The 21,297-nt window shown below is 37.2% G+C and overlaps 2 protein-coding genes and 1 pseudogene across 2 annotated transcripts; 1 reads left to right on the top strand and 2 right to left on the bottom strand.

The window, feature by feature from the left end:
* Positions 1-209: 209 nt before the first annotated feature.
* Positions 210-2,032, bottom strand: LOC122073659 (annotated as a pseudogene).
* A 3,624-nt stretch (positions 2,033-5,656) lies between these two features.
* LOC122073658 (pentatricopeptide repeat-containing protein At3g62890-like) lies at positions 5,657-7,852 on the bottom strand. The gene has a single exon (XM_042638283.1). The coding sequence runs from the start codon at positions 7,850-7,852 to the stop codon at positions 5,657-5,659; it is 2,196 nt and encodes a 731-aa protein (XP_042494217.1).
* Positions 7,853-14,299: 6,447 nt separating this feature from the next.
* LOC122073657 (probable pectinesterase 29) lies at positions 14,300-20,498 on the top strand. The gene is made up of 5 exons (XM_042638282.1): positions 14,300-14,559; positions 14,678-14,837; positions 18,822-19,034; positions 19,254-19,513; positions 20,318-20,498. The coding sequence occupies exons 1-5, from the start codon at positions 14,300-14,302 to the stop codon at positions 20,496-20,498; spliced, it is 1,074 nt and encodes a 357-aa protein (XP_042494216.1).
* Positions 20,499-21,297: the final 799 nt, after the last annotated feature.

Here is a 21,297-nt window from a genome sequence, read left to right as displayed (position 1 = left end):
CCCACACCAGTTTCTGTTGGAGTATTTCAATCTGGTCCAACGACAGTTCATGTTTCTGCTTTGTCTTCAACATCCTCAAAGAATCAAGTTTCTGCTTTGTCTTCAACATCCTCAAAGAATCAATTGCCTGTTAATGAAGTTCAGCCATCTGTGGTGTCCAGGGGATTGTCTAGCAGCTCACTAGAAAAAGATTCTTCCTTAACACTGCCTCAAACAGAAGCAGCACATTTCAGATTGGATGGAAGATTAAATGGGCCAGCTTTTGCATCCCAAGTTCGAGGTGCAGTCTGTTTTCCTACGTTTGTTTTAACTTTCAAGTGTAAAGAATGGTGAATAGCCTGTATCATTTGATTTCTATTTAAAGTACCTTAACTGTCCATTTTTGTTGTCATTGTTATCATTTATAGTTTACACTTAGTTATTCACATTCTTGTTGGTGTATGATGTCTTGTATTCCGTCGCAGTTTAATCCAGGGAGTACTGGTGCAACACCTAGACAGCCAGGACGGCGGTCCCGCTAGATGGTTAGCGGGCCGTGGGGGTTGCAAGGGGGGCAGGAGGCCCCCCTGCATGCAGGGGGTGTAGGGGGGCGCAGCCCCCGCTCGAATTTTTTATTTGAGGGCAATTGTAGTTTAATCCGGATTAGGGTGGCAATTGTAGTCTAATCCGGATTAGGGTTTTTTCGCTATATATATTTGTAGCGAGGGTTTCTTTCTCTGTAATGCAAGCAATACTGAGAGGTGTGAGGACGAGCGCTGTAACCCTATTCTCCATTGATAGTGAAGCAGGATCTCATCTCACCGGGGACGTAGGCAACCTTGCCGAACCTCGTAAAATCCGTGTGCATTGTTTGTTTTTTTCCATTATCTTTTGCATCGTTTTAGGGTTGCGTTTCTACACTTTCTTGCAACATTCTGTGGACCAATTTCTGATGACCACCCAGCAAAAACCAAATATTGTTGCAAACCACTGGTTGATGGCACCCATACAACTTGTCCAACACTCAAGGACTTCACAATTCCTTGAGCAGCACGAACATCACCACTGAAAATGGAGAAAAGCTCAAATTAGGTTTTAACATCTAATGCAGCAATCTCTTCATCTTATTAGAAGCATCGATAAGCACAGTGAAAGTGGACCTATTAACATTGATGACAAAGAGTGCTGGCTGCCTTTTCCCTGCGTAGGTTTCCCCCCAGTCCTCATCCCAATCTCCTTGACCTTTCCAGCTTCCACAGTCCTTATCTGTAGAACCTCCTTTCTTGTAGCCAAAACCATCAAACATGGGCTTTGAGGAAGACGGTTCCTCAGCAACATAAGCAATTTGGGTTTCATCAGAGTTCCAAGAGATGCCCTCAAACCTAAGAAGTACACAGAACTTTTAAGTTACTAGTTCATCTGAAAATACTACTATTTCCGAAACATTGGCATGGTCATTTAATCAAATTTAATGAATTTCACATCATGTTACCATCCTATCTATATATACTGATCCATGAACAGATTGTGGCACATGTATTTCCTTCTGCAAGTGAGATGAGTCCCATATCTCAAATTGTGTGGGAGATCCATTTTCCTGATTCCGAACCACAAGAAGCTTCAAACCTGACGGTGACAGAACAATTGTAGATACACCCGTCATCTCAACAGGAAACGGGGTCCACTGGAAGCCAACAGATTGGTTACTTATGTCTGAAATATGAGCAGATAGCATGTGTTTCCTCCTTTTGTTTGCCAAGAGATTTGCTTGGCTAACAAAAAACATTGCCTGGGAACCCTTTCCTGCAGCTCAGGAAGAATTATATGAAAGGAGAATGAATTTAATCAGAATCAACTTTCACAGAACAGAGAAACAGATAACCAAATGGGAAACAGCCATACCACAATCAGACTTAAAAGTCCATGCCTTGTCAATGCTACATATAGTGGTGAACTCTTGAAGCAATTTAGCCTGGGAAGCATATTCTTCTGCCGTTTTCATATCTAAGTCTAATGGCACTTCATTTTGAGATGCAGCCCCTGACACATCCATGGCGAACAAGGTCTACAACTTCCTGCTGTATATCGATCATAACAGATGAGAAACAAGCAATGTAAGAAAACCAGGACTACTTATTTTTAAATAAAATTATAAACTAACATATTTCACAACTATCTCCAAGGGAACTTAGGAGAATCAAGATATCAAGACAACAAAATTGCAGAGACTACAGATTAATTACTTAAAAGTGAACTAAAAGTGGTAAAAACAGAGATGGTTTATGAAAGTAGGAGTGATATTCCATTGTAGGACCAGTTAATGTGAAAGAGTTGGTAGGTTCTTACCACTTTGAATCAGAGTTTAACGTGAACAAGACAGTGCAAATGTAGAGTTAAGCTTAGGCAATACTGATTAATATTCCAATTTGAACCCATCTCATGGGCATAGGGAAGGAAACTAGATATTGACATGGTCACTCCTTATCCCTTGCCAAGGTATCCATGTTCAATTACAACATGCATGTTCTTATCACCCCCCCCCCCTCCCTTTTTTTACCCATGCAACTAATTTTTAATACTTAATTTCATTGTTCTTATCACATCTCTGTTGGGGAAAGCGGAGAACAATGATAAAATATAAGCGATTTTCAGGGACGACCAAGAATCCACTGTAAAAGCTTCAACTGGTTGTTCATTCTGATACTATCACTCAAGAAAAAAAATCTACTAATCCATTCTCCTTCAATGTAAGTATGAACTTAGAGAAAGAAAACGATGTGGAGAACCCAAATGTCAGGGCAACAAGTTGAAGGTTTTGATCGTTCTTAAACTAAAAGTAACAGTTCGAAGATCATCAGGACAGAATCATCAGCATTTTTTCAGTAGAGAGAGAGAGAAGGTCTTAACTCATACGTGAAAAAGTGAAAAGGTCTGAGAGGCGTCCTCACAGAGGTCCACCGGAGATGGGATATGGAAGGAGGAAAGCAGCAGTGGCCAACCCAATTCAATTCTCATTGCCATCTATTCTTAAATTGTTCATTTTTGCATGTGTTTGCACATAGGCAAGCCAAAGACTTTATTTATTTATTTATTATTATTATTATAAATTTAAAGAAAAGGACGCTCAATTGTTGTGATCATATCCCCAAGCTGAATCCCCCTACGGCAAGCAACTCTTCCGTAGGATTAATAAGCGATAATAGGGTGTGCCAACTCGAATCCACAACCACATGATTCAAGCGATGATGGGGTAAGGACTTCAGATCTGGTTCCTCTCCAAAAGCCGAGGGACTAGAGAGTGATCCCACGACTGGAAGGACCCGGGCACACGTCCCGAGGTCACCTTGACAGTGAAATCACTCTCTGGTCTCTGAACTCTATGGAAAAGAATCCTATCCAAAGACTTCCATCCATTAGGCTATCAAACACATTGGTTTATTTTTTCAAACGTTAGAAGCCATGAATTCTGCTATGTAGATAGATAATATGTTCATTTCGACCATTAGATAAAGAGGATGTAATCTAAATTAATTAATTACATGTCAAGTTTCAGAGTCTGATTCAATCAAATATCTTCTTGTTTTGGCATGCATGAGTCTATGTATCAATAGGCTAGAGTCTAGACAATACTGTGTACTCTCCCAACCTGCGCAGAACAAACATTTTGGATTAAAATATAGTCTAATGCTGATTGGCATTCATAATGCTTTTTGGGTTAAGTTTCTGTTGATGTTAACGCTTTCCCAATTAGGATTTGGATTGGAATTTAATTATATAAAGATAACAAAAGAGTGGGAAGCCAACCACCTCTTGACCGAATAGGCATGAAACATTGTAGTATGATGCAACTATACATGCAAAAGAGGAAAATTTAGTTTTTTGAAAGCAGCCAGGCTTGGTGGTGGTGGTGGTGGTGGTGCAAAGTTGGCATATTGGAAGGTTTTCAGGGTCTACAATGGCATAAGGCTAGAATGTCTGGGTGAGCTATACATGCATGAAGCTAGAAAATCTAAATTAGCAATTGTAATGAGGCTTTATCAACCTGAAGAATCACTATCTTTTCCATTAAAAAAAAAATCTTAAAATGAGGGTTTAATGACTTGACAAAGACTTTGAAATAAAGAAAATAACTATGATGGTAAGTGTTCACATATGGCTGTAAGCATGCAGTGATTATGTGGCAAGAGAAAAGGATATGATTTAAGCCTTTAGAATGCCATTGTAACTAGGTTTTGCTTTGTCTTTTAACTCCTAAACTTAGAAAGCATATTTATTAGTTTAAGAACTTCCATATGAAAAAGACTGGTTCAGATTCGAATCCGGAAACTATCAAATATAGGTCAAAAGGGAAACGAATTAGCGGTAGGTACAGACTACATCTTCCCATTGAAGAGATGATCTTTTGTTATTCTCTTTGATTTTATACAAGAAGCATTGGAAGAATGCATCTTAGGGGGCATTTATGTATGTAATACTTAACATCAGTGGCGTTGAAGTGCATGATGCTTAGTTCAGGATTTTCAAGTTTCCAACACATTATAATACCTAGCTGGAACTTCAACCTTGATATGAGAGTGAGAACAAGAAACTAATATGTTTTCCCCCTTTTATTATGCTCTCCTTGTTGACTCTCTCAATACAAAAACTTGAATAAGAACTAACATCCCAACCAAAGAATCTGTAGAGTCATAAATTAGTCAGATTTTTGAATTGTATGAGTACAACCAAGGATTAAAGTATCGGTATCGGTCGTCGTATCGGTCAGCCAAAATTAAGATATGTATTGGAGGGTATCGTATCGTATCATATCAGAGATACACTAAGATACGCTAAAAATATACACTTAAATGGATAGAAAACATTTTTTTAAACACTTTTGCATAAAGAATTTGTTAAAAAAAATATATTTATAACATGTATTATGCATAAACACTAAATTGAGGGTATCGTACTAAGAATTCAAGGTTTGTAGTTGTCCCATAAATGTAAAATCCTTGTTCCCAACCTTGATTTCCACTTTAGTTAGAGAGAAATATAGCTGACAACAACTTTGGAACAAAAACCCTTCAAAAAATTGTATTTTTCTGAAAAATTACCTATCTTGGTCATTATATGACCGTAGCGCACTGTATCGGTACATACCGATACTCACCGATACGTATCGATACTCACCGATACGTACCGATACTCACCGATACGTACCGATATATCGATACTCACAGATACGTGCCGATATATACCGATACGTACTGATCGATACATATCGATACTCACCGATACGTACCAATACATATCGAAACGTACATTTTACCTCAATTTTATATTTTCCATAGAGTCGTATCGAGGCATATCGTATCGTATCGATGTGTATTGATGCATATCGGTATTTATCGTACTAAAAATTCCATGTATCGTATCGGTGTGTATCGTATCGATTGACTAAATTTAACATATGTATCAAAGGGTATCATATCGATATCGGAGATACTTAAAACCATGAGTACAACAATTGGTTCCCTTGGGATGTTTGCTTAATAGTTACAACCTTTCATGATAGAGAAGGCTTGACTAGATCACTTGGCTCAAGTACCACCCAAACTTCATGAATTGTCAAAATTTTCCAACTTTCTGAAATAAAGGTTGAAGGAACAGATGTCACCAATTCAATCAAATGATATCACCAAAAATCACCACATGAACAACTTCCTTGTCGAAAGTGATGAAAGCGACTCCGATCCCTAACTACAATCTCTCTGTTCCAAATTTTGGCAATCATTGTGATTGCAGAGTGGCAATCCCTGCAAACACGCAAGTTCTTAAGAATATGAATAGGAATATTGTTTCCAAGTTTGAGGATTCCAAAAGCAATAGCCAGCTTCTCACTATGACTGAACAAAGTGTGTTCCTTATCCTCCTCATCTAAATCTAGTGAGACCTCCGACGTGCTGGGCATGTGACCCGTCAACATCAATCTCTCTGATATTTCACCCATCATAATGTGTATCTTGTCAAATTCAGGATGTGATCTATCACCAGAAACAAACTCATGTACACTTCCCCCAACCACAATAGAACTGCACCCGACTGACTTTTTGATGCCGCGATCTTCCATCATACCCCGAATCTCGAAGGCACTTGTCCTTCTTCCTGTGCTGGCATATATGTTGTATAATAAGACATAAACTGCATCTTTCTGGGGTTCCAAAACAAGGAGGTTCTTTGCTGCCTTCTCAGCCAGTTCCACTTCGTTATAAACTCTGCAGGAACCTAATAGAGAACCCCAAATAACAGCATTTGGTTCCATGGGCATACTTTCTATGAACCTTTCAGCATCCTTAAGATAACCAGAGCGACCAAGGAGATCAACCATGCAACCATAGTGCTCAATCTCAGGTTCCATCTTGTATAAATACCTCATCTCACTGAAATGGAAATGGCCCTCTTCAACAAGGCCTGCGTGGCTACAAGCATTCAAGACACCAATATATGTGACTCTGTTTGGCTGTATCGCTTCTTCTCGCATTAACAAGAAGTGAGCAAGAGCAGATTTCCCATCCCCATGCATTGCAAGCCCTGAAATCATAGCTGTCCAAGCTAACACATCCTTCTTGGGCATTCTGTTGAAGACCTGCATCGCTTGATCTATCCTCCCACATTTTGAGTACATATCCAGAAGTGCCGTCCCAACAAAAACATCTGGTTGAGTCAAATTCTCCTCGATATAACCATGCAATATCCTTCCATGATGTAGAGAACCCAAATTTGCACAAGCTGTGAGTGCACTCGCAATTGTAAATTCATCAGGCTTTAAACCCAAACCTTGCAACTTTAAAAACAATAACAATGCCTCCTTGTAGCTACTATTATGGATGTATCCAGTTATCATTGAGTTGAATGTGATAATATCTCGATAATCCATCTGGTCAAAGAGGGAACGAGCAATATCCAGCGTGCCCAATTTGCAGTACCCATCAATTATGGCATTCCAAGCCACAAGAGTCTTGCAACCCATGCTATCAAAAACTTGCTGAGCGGCATCCATGTCTCCACATTTCGCATACAAATCAATCAAAGCGACTGTCAAATTTATATTCATGCCAATCTGCTCTCTAACGATGAACTGATGAATCCATTTTCCGAAGTCCAAATCCTTTAAACGGGAACAAGCTGAGAGCACCGAAACCATGGCAACAGCATCTAGCTTAATATTAGCTGAAACCATCTTCCTGAAATATTGAATAGACATTTCAGGATTATCCGTCTGCGCATAACCCGCAACCATGCTAGTCCAAGATACAACATTCCGTTCAGGCATTTGATCAAATAACTTGCGAGCCTCACCCATAGACCCCTTTTTCGCATAAATTCCAACCATCGTCGTCCATGATACCACATTTTTAAGATCCATTTGATCAAAAACTCTCCTGGCCAAATCAACATGACCCAATTCAGAATACATGTGGATCAAATAGTTACCAGCAAAAACATCGGACTTGTCACAGAGCTTGAGGAAGTTGCCATGGATAGTCCACCCCAGATGAGTAGAGGAGGACCGAGCGCATGCCTTGAACAAGATTTGGAATGTGTAAACATCTGGAACAACATCCTCTTGACACATTTTCCTGTAAAGGGCGATTGATTCCTGCGGAACATGGTTTCTCAAGCAGACCCTGATGACGATGTTCCATAGGAAAGTGGAGGGTTTTGGAATTTGACGAAAAAGGGAAAGGACATGGGCAGTATCGCCTTGATCCGTGTCTGCTATACATTTCAGAAGCCTGCGTATTGCAGAAGGGTCAGCCGACCCCGTTGTGATCACATGAGCATGAATTTGGGTGCATTGCTTAAGAGTTGTGAAGGTCGCCCATTTCATTAAATTGGGTATGGAAAACGAGACCATTCAAAGATCAATAACAGAGTACAGAGTTCAACCATTAAAAAGTTCGTTGGTTCCTTTCAAATGTCGGTTTCTTGTCGCGGGGAACAGTTGCTATGTTCTATTACAATTGTAAAAAGAAAAATTCTGGACTCGATCTTTTTTTGGGTAGGAATTCTGCACTCGATCCACAGGCAACGATCTCTGGTAATCGTTCAAATATAGAGCTCTTTCTTCCAAAAAAAAAAATTAAAAAATTTTAAAAATAAAAATCTCTTGAGGCCTTACTTTATACTGTTTTTTTTTTTCTTTCCCCCAGAGCTTATCTTATACTATCAGTCAGAACAAATTTCGCTTTACCATGGTTCAAAAAAATTTTAAAATTTAAAATTAAAATAAATAAATAAATAAATAAAATTCTCTTGAGAGCTTACTTTATACGGACTCGACTATTCTCCTGAGCACCCATCGCCCAAGTCCGTCCATAGCTACCTAGACGAGCACTATGTGTCCAAGTGAATATCCAATGCTTTTAAAAAAGACACGGCGAACGAGGCACTGACAGAGACACAAAAAGCAAGGCACCGAGCACTGTTGGATCCTCACCTAGAGACGTGGCGCTCGCCTAAATAGCTATGAGCAAAACCTGGGCGATGGGTGCTCAAGAGAGGAGTCGGATCCTACTTAATACTGTTTTTTTTTTTTTCTCTCCAAAGCTTATCTTATACTATCAGTTACTATTTGTGGGACCCAATTTCACTTTACCCATGGTGAAAAGAGAATCTTTACATCCACCCCATCCATGGTTTTAACTTTTAAGTATCGGTGCGTATCGTGCCGTATCGGCCGATACGTATCCGTATCGGTAGGCATTGGCACGATACATACCGATACGCTACATAGAATGTTAGGCCCCCTTTTGCGTATCGCCGTATCGTACGTATCGTGCCGTATCGTATCGGTACCGATACGTACGATACTCTACGATACGAACTTTTGAAAATCTGGAAATTCCCGAGAGTATCGGTACGTATCGGTACCGTATCGGTATGTATCGGTCGTATCGTGCAGTATCGAGCCGTATCGTACTGTATCGGTACCGTATCGGTATGTATCGACTGAAAATATGAAAATTCCCGTGAATGTGCCTTTTGTTGTTTGAAACAAACACTTCAAACTCTCACCAATAGTTTTCTATATTTATCTTCTTTCTTCCCCTTTGATTCACACACATTTTTGGAGACTCAAATGGTAGATTGAAAGAAACATTGTCGAAGTGAATGGTTCAAAGAATGAGAAAAACATAGTCCAAGAAGAACCTTGAACTTGAAAGTTGAAAATTTTGAATAGTAAGTTCTTGAATCTTTACTCACTTTTTTCAACTTTAACCTTAGATTTTCAAGTTTTTTTACAAATCTAAGGTTCATCATAAGGGTGTCAACCGGTCGGGTCGGTTCGGTTTCGATCGGGCTTAATCGGGCTTAAAGACTTTCAAAGGCTACACCGTGTCCGCCCATTTAACTAATTAGGCTTAATTATTGAGGGCATGGTACACTTTATATTCGGTCGGTCGGCCTCGGGCTATAATCGGGCCACCTTAATCGGGCTTTAGTCGGGCCTTAATTGGGCTACGGATATGTTTAATGTTAAACGGGCTTTAACCGGTTTTTAAACGGACCCTCTTTAAAATGTGCTCTTATATTCCGGCCCACTCATGCAAACCCAAAAAAATGACAATAAATTAATAAATGATACCAAATATAACCATTATTTAAAATATGAACATGTTTTTACTTTTTAGTTTTTACTTTCTAATTTGGGGGGTAAAATAGGTATTCTACAATCATTAAAGGGTTAGGCTAGGCCAGTGCACAATAGGCCGGTCTCGATTGGGTGTTAAACGGTCGGTCTCGGTCGGGCGCCCGACGGTCCAAGTAGCAAAACCAAGACCGACCGTTTATAAACGGGCCGGGCTCAAGCCCGACACGTTTAATAAACGGTCCGGGCTGGACCGGTCTATAAACGGTCGGTCCCGATCGGTTTAGTCGGTTTAGGCCACGAATTGACACCCCTAGTTCATCATACTTAGAATCACATTTTGTGCATCATTATTACATGAAATCATTGGATTTATAAGGATTTACAAACTTTTTTCAAGAGAAAATGAGGGTTTCAATTTATTTCAAATTTCTTAGATCTGCTCATGCTCAATGATTAAAAATGTTTAGATTTTTTATATGTTATGTAAAAACAAGTGCTCTACAACTTCCATGGAAAATTTTGATTTTTCTCAAAAAAATATATTTGTCTATCAATACCATACCCTCATCATTTTGAACATTTTCAACTCAATATATTTGTCTATCAATACGATACCCTCCACTTAAGTATTTATGCATTCTACATGTTATATATAAATTTTTTTAACTGTTTTTTTATGCAAAAGTGTATAAAAATGTGTTCCCTATCCATTTATGTGCGTATCTTTAGCGTATCTTAGCGTATCTCCGATACGATACGATACCCTCCGATACGTATCTTAATTTTGACTGACCGATACGGCGACCGATACCGATACTTTAATCCTTGGTTTGAACACAAGACCTCTTGCATCTTATGTTAAACCTATAGCTGGTAGCACTCAACACTCAACACATGTCATTTTCACTTCCAAAAATGCCCTTCAAAGCACTCTAAATGACCGTGGGTTTCATAGGTTCAAAATGACATCAATATAGTTGTTTCTGTAAAAAAATATTGTAAGTAATTTCATGTACATGTCCTTTAACCCCTTTCCCATGTTTTGTTATAGAAAGGGCTTGAGGTGATATACGTGGGTCCGGTGAATTGTCAGTGAACTAAGCCAAAAACAATACTGTTGTTTAGATCATAACAACAAACAGCTAAAGAAGGGACATGGAGCTTGTGTTGCAGGTGGGGGGTTACAGTGAGAGATGGTGCGGCCCCAAGAAGAAGAAGAAGACAGGAAGGTGGTGGTGGGTCCCACATATTTGAAGAATAATGGTGGAAAGAGAGATGAGGTGTTCGAGTATTTTAGGAAGTTTAATTTTTATATTTTTTTTCCTTAGTAACTATGAGTAATAAATACTTTGAAGATTTAGTTAATCTTTTCAAAATCCAAACTTATAAATGTAAAACAAATTTTAAACTTTTCTATCTGATAATTAATTTCCTTATCTAGTGGATCTAAGTAATAAAAGAGGACGCATTCTCTGTTTGGAAGTACACCACTATGTCCATACACAAGGGGTGTGAATTGATCACCACACCCCTCTTGATCGATGCCTGAGCTTGCATTCTTTTTGTGGCAAAAGGGACTATGCTCCTAGACAAAAAGCCTTTTATAAAAAAATAAAATAAAAATCTTGCAAATCCTATCTGAAGAAAAATTGAAAAGTTACATAATAGGAAAAAGACCAATATGTAATGAATGGTGGGATATAGATGGATTTAATGAATGGGGTAATTTTAGACATTTCATTTTCTTATAGTATAATCCCATTTACAACAATATAAAATAGGCATTTTTGTCATTTCATAACCTGAAAGTTTAGGAAATGGTAGTAATATGCATTCTCTTCCAAACATTTCTTTCTAGCTTTACCTTTCTCTCATTTTCAGCAGAGCACAAGCTCTTCTTGAACTGACCGTCAATGGTTGAAGCATGCCCATGCAATAAAGTATTTTTGTGTGTAGTTGATATTTCCAAAAAAGAAAGGTGGGGTTCTTAGAAATCCACGATCATCTTTGTGGTTGTTATTAAGTATTTACATGAATAATTTTCAATTAACCATTAATCATCATAAGCCATGCTAGAGAAGTTTTTGTTGGGTATTTTCAGTGAAAAACTTAACAGTGACTGATGCCTTGAATAATATTGAATGAACATTAAATTGACAAATTGAAAATAGAAGTAAGAATTTTTTTGGTACCACTATCTAGAAACTCTATGAATTAGACGATTCACGATCAATACACAAGGCAATTAACCAATTAGATGATAAGAAACCTATATTAAATGACTGATTGTTTACGAAAATGTCCTGCAGATAGAATTCATGCCAGCATGACCGATAATGAGGAGCGTGTATTATTAAGTGATCATTTCTAACTACAGTCAACTAAATGATTGTGACATTTTACGGTCAGCTAACCAATTGCAATTTTTTACGGTTAACTAACCTTCTAACTTTTCGATCAAGTTGACCTATTGTCAATCAATATAATTTGTACAAACATGGTTTAGTTGCAAGGAAATTACAAACACATAGCTTAAGTGGTTAAGACTGTTAGATCAAACACCAAGAAACACGAATAATAAAGAGACAATAGATCCGTACGACAGAGATTTAACGAGGTTCACACACCAGGGTGGTGTGCTACGTCCTCGGGCGAAGAAGAAGATGATTCACTATGCAGAAGAGAAATTACACCCTAGCAGCGGCGAGGAAAAACTCACCCTGAAACCCTAGCTGCGTGAAAACCCTGGAATACAATGACTTTCTTAACAAGCAACAGTACATTATATATACTCCAAATCGTGGGTCGACCCATCGGGTCGCGGTCGATCCGGTCGAACCATACCCCGCACCCCCATACAAGATCAGTGATGGGCTCCGGGCTTGGGCCTGCTTCCATCACAAATCTCAGAAAATTTCCCATTCGGGTCGCCACCAAAATATGTCGAATCGGGTCAATCTTCAAAACGGGTTAAGAATTCGAGACAAACTTAACAAAGACAATTACAACCAATTAATAGAATGTAATTCCAATAACTATCCCATTAAGGATATGACACTTGGGTTCCTGCAGTTACGAAACTGCCAAAAGAGTAAGATCTTTCAAATAATAATAATAATAAAAAGGACTATGGTGGAAGAAGAGATCATGATCAACATATCAACCAAATCTAGGCATCAAGTCTATCTTTCATTTCGCTTTTAGATTAGTATTTCTTTTGTTGTATTTCCTTCAAGTTCTGTACTTCATTGCATAATGTAATGATCATGTCTCTAGTATGTTTAACATCAATAGAGATATCGAACACTAGGATAACCTAGTGGAGGTAGTTTCAGCTTGTGGAGTCGGCACCCAGTGGAGGAGATCGTTGAATCGAACTCTGTCGTACGCATTGTGTAAGTGTATGTGTGTGTATTTTCTTATTTATTCTGTACCCACATGTGGATTATGCTAGTCTCCCCACATAACAGTTTTCCACTGAAATCATCCACATTTCTTCGAATTTGAGTATTTCACCCGTGAAAAAAAAAAACCTTGTCATCATTTCCAATGGTCATCTCTAGAGACAAAAAGAATGACGAGGGGGAAAAAGCCTACTAGGACGAACAACCATCAGTCTTGGAAAGATAGAGCGGAAAGGTAACAGTTTTGTGAGGAGAAAGAGGACAGTCGATGACGAGAGAGAGAGGTTACCTCCAAGAGCTTCCACAATCCGCGTAGACTACAGAGTTGATTTTGGGGGAAGATGGGTTCTGATCAATGACGTTTTAACCCTTTGTTAGGAAATCTCGTTTGAGCTTTGTTTTTTTTCTTTTAAATTCTGATAAAATTTTGTTTTTACTTAATTATCCCTATAAATTAGTTTTCAATTGCATCATTTGGACCTTTACTGTGGTCTCATGAGGGTAATTGATTTCTTGTTATGTTGTGATAAATAACAGAATCTTGTTACATTAATAATTTCTTAGTTTGAGTTTAATTTGTACAAGAATCCTTAAGGATAAAATGGTAATAAAAAATATTTCTTATGAAAAACCAAAGGTACATTTGTCCGTACAGTTGGATCTAGGGTGATTCGAATCAACATTGGCCTTGACCGATCTTAAGACGGACTTAGATCCTCTGCCGCCGCCTTGAGCTCCATGCCTGAACGTGTTTTGTCATTGGATGCGCGCCAAACACTGTATTACATCACATAGGAATTCAGTCCTCCTAATACCGATTATAGATTTTTTTTTTTTTTCTTTATCCCAAGTTTTATGAACGTGATATTACAAAGGGCCTTTTTGTGGATTAAGATCTGTATCTAATGATCGGAATCAGACTGAAATCTGTATTCTAAAAAGAGAGTACCAAGGAATCTTTATCTAAGGAAACTAAAATATCGAACCAAAAAAAGAAAAAGAAAAAAACGTTTTTATTATTATTATCATATATATATATATATATATGTATGTAAACAAATAATCTTTAATTATATACATACTAAATATAATAGAACATTACCAAAAAAATATATATAATATAACATTTAAAGGGTTTCCTTTTCAGTTTCCCTTGTCACTATTAAGCCAAAATTAAACCTTAATTATTTTTCAGTTCTCCATCCTCCATATCATCCCCTAAGAAACTTCAAGAGTTTTACTACTTTTTTGCTTCTCTGAGTACTTGAAAAAGTTAAAGATGTGTTCTAATAAACTGCGTACAGTTATGAACAGTGTGGTTCTACTACTACTACTAGTGGGTTTTGGTTTGGTGAATGGAGAAGATCAATCAAAGTGGAGAGAACCAAGAAATCACTCAAGACATCATCGTCCATTAAAGAAAATCAAAGTTGATCCATCTGGGTATGGAGATTTCAAGACCATTCAATCAGCTATTGATTCAGTTCCTTCAAACAACAAGCACTGGATCTGTATCTTTGTCAGGAGTGGAGTTTATAGGTAATTAATCATCTTAGTAATGCTTAATTATTTTTTATAATCATTTTTCTTTTATCTTTTATGTGCAATATTTCATCTTCAAATTTTTTTTCTTGTATGTTTATATATGAAAATGTAGAGAGAAGGTTATGATTCCAGTGGATAAGCCATTCATATTACTTCAAGGAGAGGGAAGAAATAATACAACAATCTCATGGGATGATCATACTACATTGGCAGAGAGCCCTACTTTCAGTTCCTTTGCAGACAATTTTGCTGCAAGACATATAAGTTTTAAGGTATTGATCTTGTTCACTATTTAGTAATCTTATTTTAATATATAATGGTTTTTTTTTTTTTTTTAAGGGTAAAAGATTAGATAAAACTCATCAGTAGGGTCTCTGTAAATATCGTTCCTGATCAGTCGATTTTATCTCTACTTTTCATTAAAAAGAAAAAAAAAATTAATGATTTTAGCCCTGATTCGATACTAATACCCAATCCAAGATCGACCAGGTATCAATATCAGTTTCGTCAATACTGATGCGATCCGACTGATCTAATACCAATACTTAGAACCCTGCTCTCATGAAAGAATCATGCAGAGACAAATGCTAGTTTTTATGAAGATAAAACTGCACATCAGTTGAATCCTCCACAGAGGTATAAAAAATTTCTGTTCTATTATCCCTTACTTGGCTTTGTAAATGTATTACTTGACCAATCGGTAAATTATATTTGGTCAAATTTGCCCCTCAAAATTAAATATAGGGTGGATATAGGATTGATATTTGTCTTGGTGAAAATTGGGCTCAAAGCAGAAGCCCAATATAAAAATGGTGAGACATGGGCTTAGCTGGCCTACCAAAGCTGAGTTCATGTGAACTCCCCTTGGTAGAAAGACCGATTAGGGTATGGGTGGTTTTCTGCATATCTAGAACATCTCTTGGGAGAGACAATGAAAACGATGTAAGGGTAAATCTTGTACTTGCCCTGGTTGGTTGGGGACAAAAAGTTGTTTTTTTTTTTTTTTTTTTTCTATTTTTTAAGCACACTTGCTTTTCAATAAGGGTAAATCGTGTTATTTCACATAAATATCATATTAAATAACTTTCTTTGAAACTCCTTTTTATGTTGCATTAAATAATTTTTTAGAATAAAACGAAGAGCAATTAAAGTAGATTATAATTTCTTAATTCACCACTTTAATGACAACAAGTTGCACCAATGGTAATAGAAAGGGCAAAAGAACTCTACCCCTCCTTGTGGCTCCAGAGCTTATGTGCAGGCCAATGGGAGGGTGAGCGTGATTTATGTTCCCGCATGCCCTCTTTAGCATGGGTAGTCAAAGTTCTTTCTACCTAATAGAAATGAAAATGCTAAATAAAGAAACTATGACATCACATTCTAGTCACATGTCATTAAAGCCCTAATAAAAATTAAGGTTTGGTAATCATTACCTAGTCTCGTGGCTACTACACCAATATGGCTACCAATTAGAGGAGGCACACAAGCATCCAACCAGGGGTAAGGTGGTATTTTTTCCACTCCTTTTATCTTGGCATAGGGGTACACGACTAGGTAACGATATTTTTACAAGAAGTTAAATATAGAAATTGTCAATGGATTTAGAAGGTTAGAAAATCCTAATAAAAATTAAATTAAAAAAAATACTTTGAAAATTACTTCGCTGATAAATTTATCATTTAATATTCACAATTGGGAACACGTAATGTCCCTAGTGTTTAGTTTTTTTGAATGCCGAGTCATATGACATATGACTTCTCACTTTTTTGATAATATATGAATGACTCATGAGTTGCCAAAGCTAGCCCAATTTCAGAATCAAAAGGTACATATACCAAAAAAACAAAAAAAATCCGACTAACCTCTCCCTTAATTATTTGTGGTCCTTTGTTTTTATTTTTAATTTATTTTCGCCCCAATATTTATAATTGTCGGTCTGTTATATTTTTTTTTTTTTTGGACTGGGGGGCTTGAAAATGCTTTCTGATCATGCAACCCTTGAGTTAGTACGAGGGCCAATGTGAGGTACACATGGGTATTAATAGGGGATATGTTTCTTAGGTTTTAAAGGTTGGGGCATCATTTTTCCACCCTCTTTATTTGGCTGTAGGGATTATACAATCAAGGATCATTCATTTTCTCATTTTTTTCTTCACTTTCTAACTAAAAATCAAGTTAACCTTTTTTAGAACTGTGGGTCTTTTAACTGTAGCATGCCAACAATGGAATTTTATGTTACTTAGGACCCGTTTGATAACGTAACTAGAAACGTGTTTCTGTGTTTTCTTGTTCTCAGAAACAAAGAAACAGCATAAATACCGTTTGGTAAAAGTGTTCTGTTCCACTTGTTTCTTGAAACATAAATTGAAATTTATAACAATTTATGCTTCAAGAAACATGAATGACGAAACAAGTTTTACTTGTTTCGCTCGTTTCTCGAAACAAAAATGGGGCACAAAAAATCGATATTGAAGACGGAGTTTGGCATCACTACCATCACCACCGTCTCCGACTAGCTCCGTCTACAGAGTTCCTCTCCATCTTGTCAGCCGTCGTCAATTTGGTTTTCTTAAACCCCATTTCGGGAACCGACTCCGCCTCCGCCTCCGCCTCCGCCTCCGCCTCCATGGCTTTAACAGTGGTGGTACTCCTCACCGCGCTCTGCTTTGTGGGATTCTTCTCCTTTTACATTCACTGTCTCTCTGAGAATAATCCCCCAAACGATCCCCGCCGCCGACGCCACCACTAGACTCTCAGAGATAGAGTTTCCTCTTCTGGGATCGACCCCTCAATCATCCAGTCACTTCCTTTGTTCGCTTATGACGGTAACGTCAAGGAGCCCATCGATTGCCCAATTTGCCTAAACGAATTCGAAGAAAAAGAAATGGTTAAGGTGATTCCCTTCTACGGCCACGTTTTTCATCCCCAATGTATAGATGTGTGGTTGTCCGCTCATGGGTCCTGTCCCCTCTGTCGTTCTACCCAGCTAGTCCTCCCACTTCCTCTTCCTCAGCAACAAGAGGTACCACTTCCAATACCAATTCCATCATCGTCTTCGGCTGTGACAAGGGCGAGTAGCTTCTCCTCTTCTTCCAGATTACGGGATGGGGTGTATTTGCTGCCAAGAAGCATCAGCTTCTTACGCCTGTCTTGTTCAAGGAAATAGTCGGCTGTCACGCCGGAGCATCTATTTCTTCAAGCAAATGGCCGCCGATCGTTATCCACCGGACTGTAAATTCAATACTATAATCATCCAATCAAACGGAAACAAGGTTTATCAAACACCCAAAATTCTGCTTTTGTTCCCAGAAACGAAAATTTCTGTTTCTGTCGTTTCTTGAAATAGAAACAGCAGAAACGTTATCAAACGGGCCCTTAGTGTATCCATATTACTTTAATGGGACCTACACTAACTGTGATGTTCTACGATCTTTTCATTAGAAAAGTTTAAACAAAATGTCTAAGGGCTTAAAGTTTAACCTAATGTTTCATAAAATATTGAAAATGCGAAAATTTATTCCACTCGGTCTGTTAAGAAAGAATCTCTTTAATACGGATTTAGTTTTGTCACATCAAAGAATGATGTGAAAATTTTTTCCTTTTAATATCTGGAAATTTATTTGAATAGAATTTCTGTCAAATTTCAATCTCAAATTCAATCAATCTTTCCTTCTTTTTCATAAAGAAAAATCAGTTACTCAATGAAATTACCATGATTATCATAATAAAAATGAAATAATTACCATAACAAAAATGAACATAGAAATAGAAAATTGTACCTTTATATTTGTGATGAGATACTCCTTTACTTATTTAATTTACGTCAAAATTGAACCAATGATCTCTGTGGGTTTCCCTTATCACATTGGTGAAATAATCTATATCTTGTATTAAATTATGAAGTGCTATATAAACATCTCCAGTGATAGATAGTTACATTTTTTTTTTTTAAATGAGGGAAAGTTTTCTATGGGGGAGTGTGCCCCATGTACCTAGACACGTGGGGCGTGAAATGATCAGCCTACCCCCTATGAAGGGAAAAATGATATCTTTGCAGATATTTTCTTGTGTACTCCTATTAGCCCTTGCACATCCACGGAAACCCCACCCCACCCCACCCCACCCCACCCCATCTGTCACTTCTTATTTGGGTAAAAAGTGATGGCTAGTTACTAAGCATGCACCAAGTAACTTTCCCCTCACCACATATAAGTATATAAAGTTTGAGTAACTAAGTCTGGATCTATTTCCTGCAGAACACATACAACTTAGAAGAAGTAAAGCAGAAAAATCCTCGGGTGCCAGCAGTTGCTGCACTGATAGCAGGAGACAAGTCTTCATTCTATAAATGCAATTTCTTTGGATTGCAAGACACATTGTGGGACATGGAAGGACGCCATTACTACAAGTCTTGCCATATTGAAGGAGCTGTTGATTTCATCTTTGGCATGGGCCAATCCATTTATGAGGTATACAGCCTATTAAATTGTGCTATTGCTATATGTTGGTTGGTGCTTCGAAAATTGAAAATAGTCTCTCTTGCGAAGCCAGGGATAAGATTGATCCTTTTTAAACCCTACAGTAGTGGAAGCCTTGTGCACTAAGATACATTTTCATTTTTGTTTACATGTAAATACATACCCTTGAATTGGAGGGTTCACTAAAACATTTTTCATTTTTGGATACAGAAATGTGTGATATATGTGAATTCAAGGATGCTGGATCCTAATGGGAAATGGGAATATCCAGGCTACATAACAGCTCAGGGAAGAAACAGTCCTACTGATTCAAATGGGTTTGTTTTTAAAAATTCTGCAGTGCATGGAAATGGTGCTGCTTATTTAGGAAGAGCCTGGAGAGACTACTCAAGGGTTTTATTCTACAATACATCTTTGTCTAACATTATAGTTCCTCAGGGATGGGATGCATGGAACTTCGATGGCCATGAGTATGCTCTCTCTCTCTCTCTCTCTCTCTCTCTCTCTCTCTAAGATCATTCATGCCAGCAATAATGGAAGGATTTAGTTTTTCGTCAACATAGGTGAAGATTATCTTCATCCATGGTGACTTGACACTATGATCGGATTATGGAAAGAGTGACATCTTCCTTAATTCCTACCTCCTATTGTTGAATGTTCAAATTACCATTCTCCAATCCAATGAGAAGGTCAGATCATGTAAATGAAGAGATTCTATCTTCACCATAGTTAAAAGAAATTGAGTCCATGATTGGTCTAATAATAGTAATATATACAACCATTGTTTAAAACTTAAGAAATTGTCTTACTAAAGTTCTAGCCTTTCAAGTGCAAAAATAATCTGATGTAGTGAATTGAATGAATGAGTTTATTGATAGGATTAGTTTACACTAACAATAAATTCAGCCTTATTACAACTTAATGGGGTCGACTACATGGATCCGACAAAAAAAAAAAAAAAAAAAAAATGTAAAGGGGAAGGGGAGGTGGAAGGAAGAATACAAATACAACAAATCAGTAAAATTTCACTTAGACGCAGTCGGCTACATGGATTCTAGGATTAATGGGATTAGTTTGTTAAAGATATCTTTTGATGCTTCAACTCAAAAGAAAATAGACTTCTTGGTGTAGTTACATGTTAACAGTGATTGGATGGCTCCTTCATATTTTCCTTTTGAATCTCAATGATATTCTATAAGTCTATACTAGTTCATTCTCATCAGATTGCTTTTTCTTTTTTTTTTTTTTTTTTCTTTTTTTTTAATCTTTATCAGATATAAAATAACTTTTGCCGAAGTCAATTGCTATGGATTGGGATCAGACACTTCAAGCCGAGTGAGGTGGCTAAAGAAACTCGACCACAGTACAGTGATGAATTTAGTTGACATGAGTTTCATTGACATAGGAGGATGGCTTAGAAGGCATCCATTACACCAAAATATGCTGAAGGTGTAGTAAAATATCATTCATGCCTAAAACTCTTATTTGTGTTACCTCAAGAATTGTGTAGTTATATATTGGTGGGATGTCATTTTTTCTCATGGAAGTCACTTATAAGTTCTTAATGGAGAAGTTTTCCTATGGGGGAGAATGACCCCTGCGTGGCTCAGAAGCATAAGGCAGGGAGTCATTATTGCATTTCATATGGGATAGAGTAGTCATTTCCCCCTCCACTTATCTTAGTGTGGCCCCTACGCTCCTCTACAGAAACCATTTTCCCATTTTTAATTAGGTTCTCTTTGGTTTATATTTATTTAACTTATTTCTATTTTTACAGTGTTTGGTATAATTTATAGCACTTATTTCTATTTATAATAAATTAGAATATATCACAAATCACAAATAGCTTGAGAGCAATTTTTTATTTGTAGCAATAAATCATTAATGTTGATTTTTGCTATCTTAAATGAGCACATGTGCTAAACTACTCAAAATCAATGGTAAATAGGTAACTTTAGTATGTTTTATATTTTTCCAATAAAAAACCATAAATCCTATCATCTCTCTCGCTCGAAGTTCAAAATTGAAGGTGAAAACTAAAACCTATTTTCTCATTATATAATTATATAATCTATTTTATAAATAGTAACCAAACAAATACTATTTGTGGTCCATAATTTATTGTCAGAAATAATTTCTAAAAAATAATTAATAAATACAAATAAAAATCATACCAGAGAGAGCCTAAGATGTTTATGTGCATAAATTTTCCAACAAGTGCCTTCAAGAATTGTTGAAGAGTGAATTTAAACAA

This window comes from Macadamia integrifolia, chromosome 3, assembly GCF_013358625.1.
Source record: "Macadamia integrifolia cultivar HAES 741 chromosome 3, SCU_Mint_v3, whole genome shotgun sequence".
NCBI classification, from domain to species: Eukaryota; Viridiplantae; Streptophyta; class Magnoliopsida; order Proteales; family Proteaceae; genus Macadamia; species Macadamia integrifolia.
The sequence above is the reverse complement of the archived record's forward strand: the minus strand, read 5'-3'. Positions and strand labels throughout refer to the sequence as shown.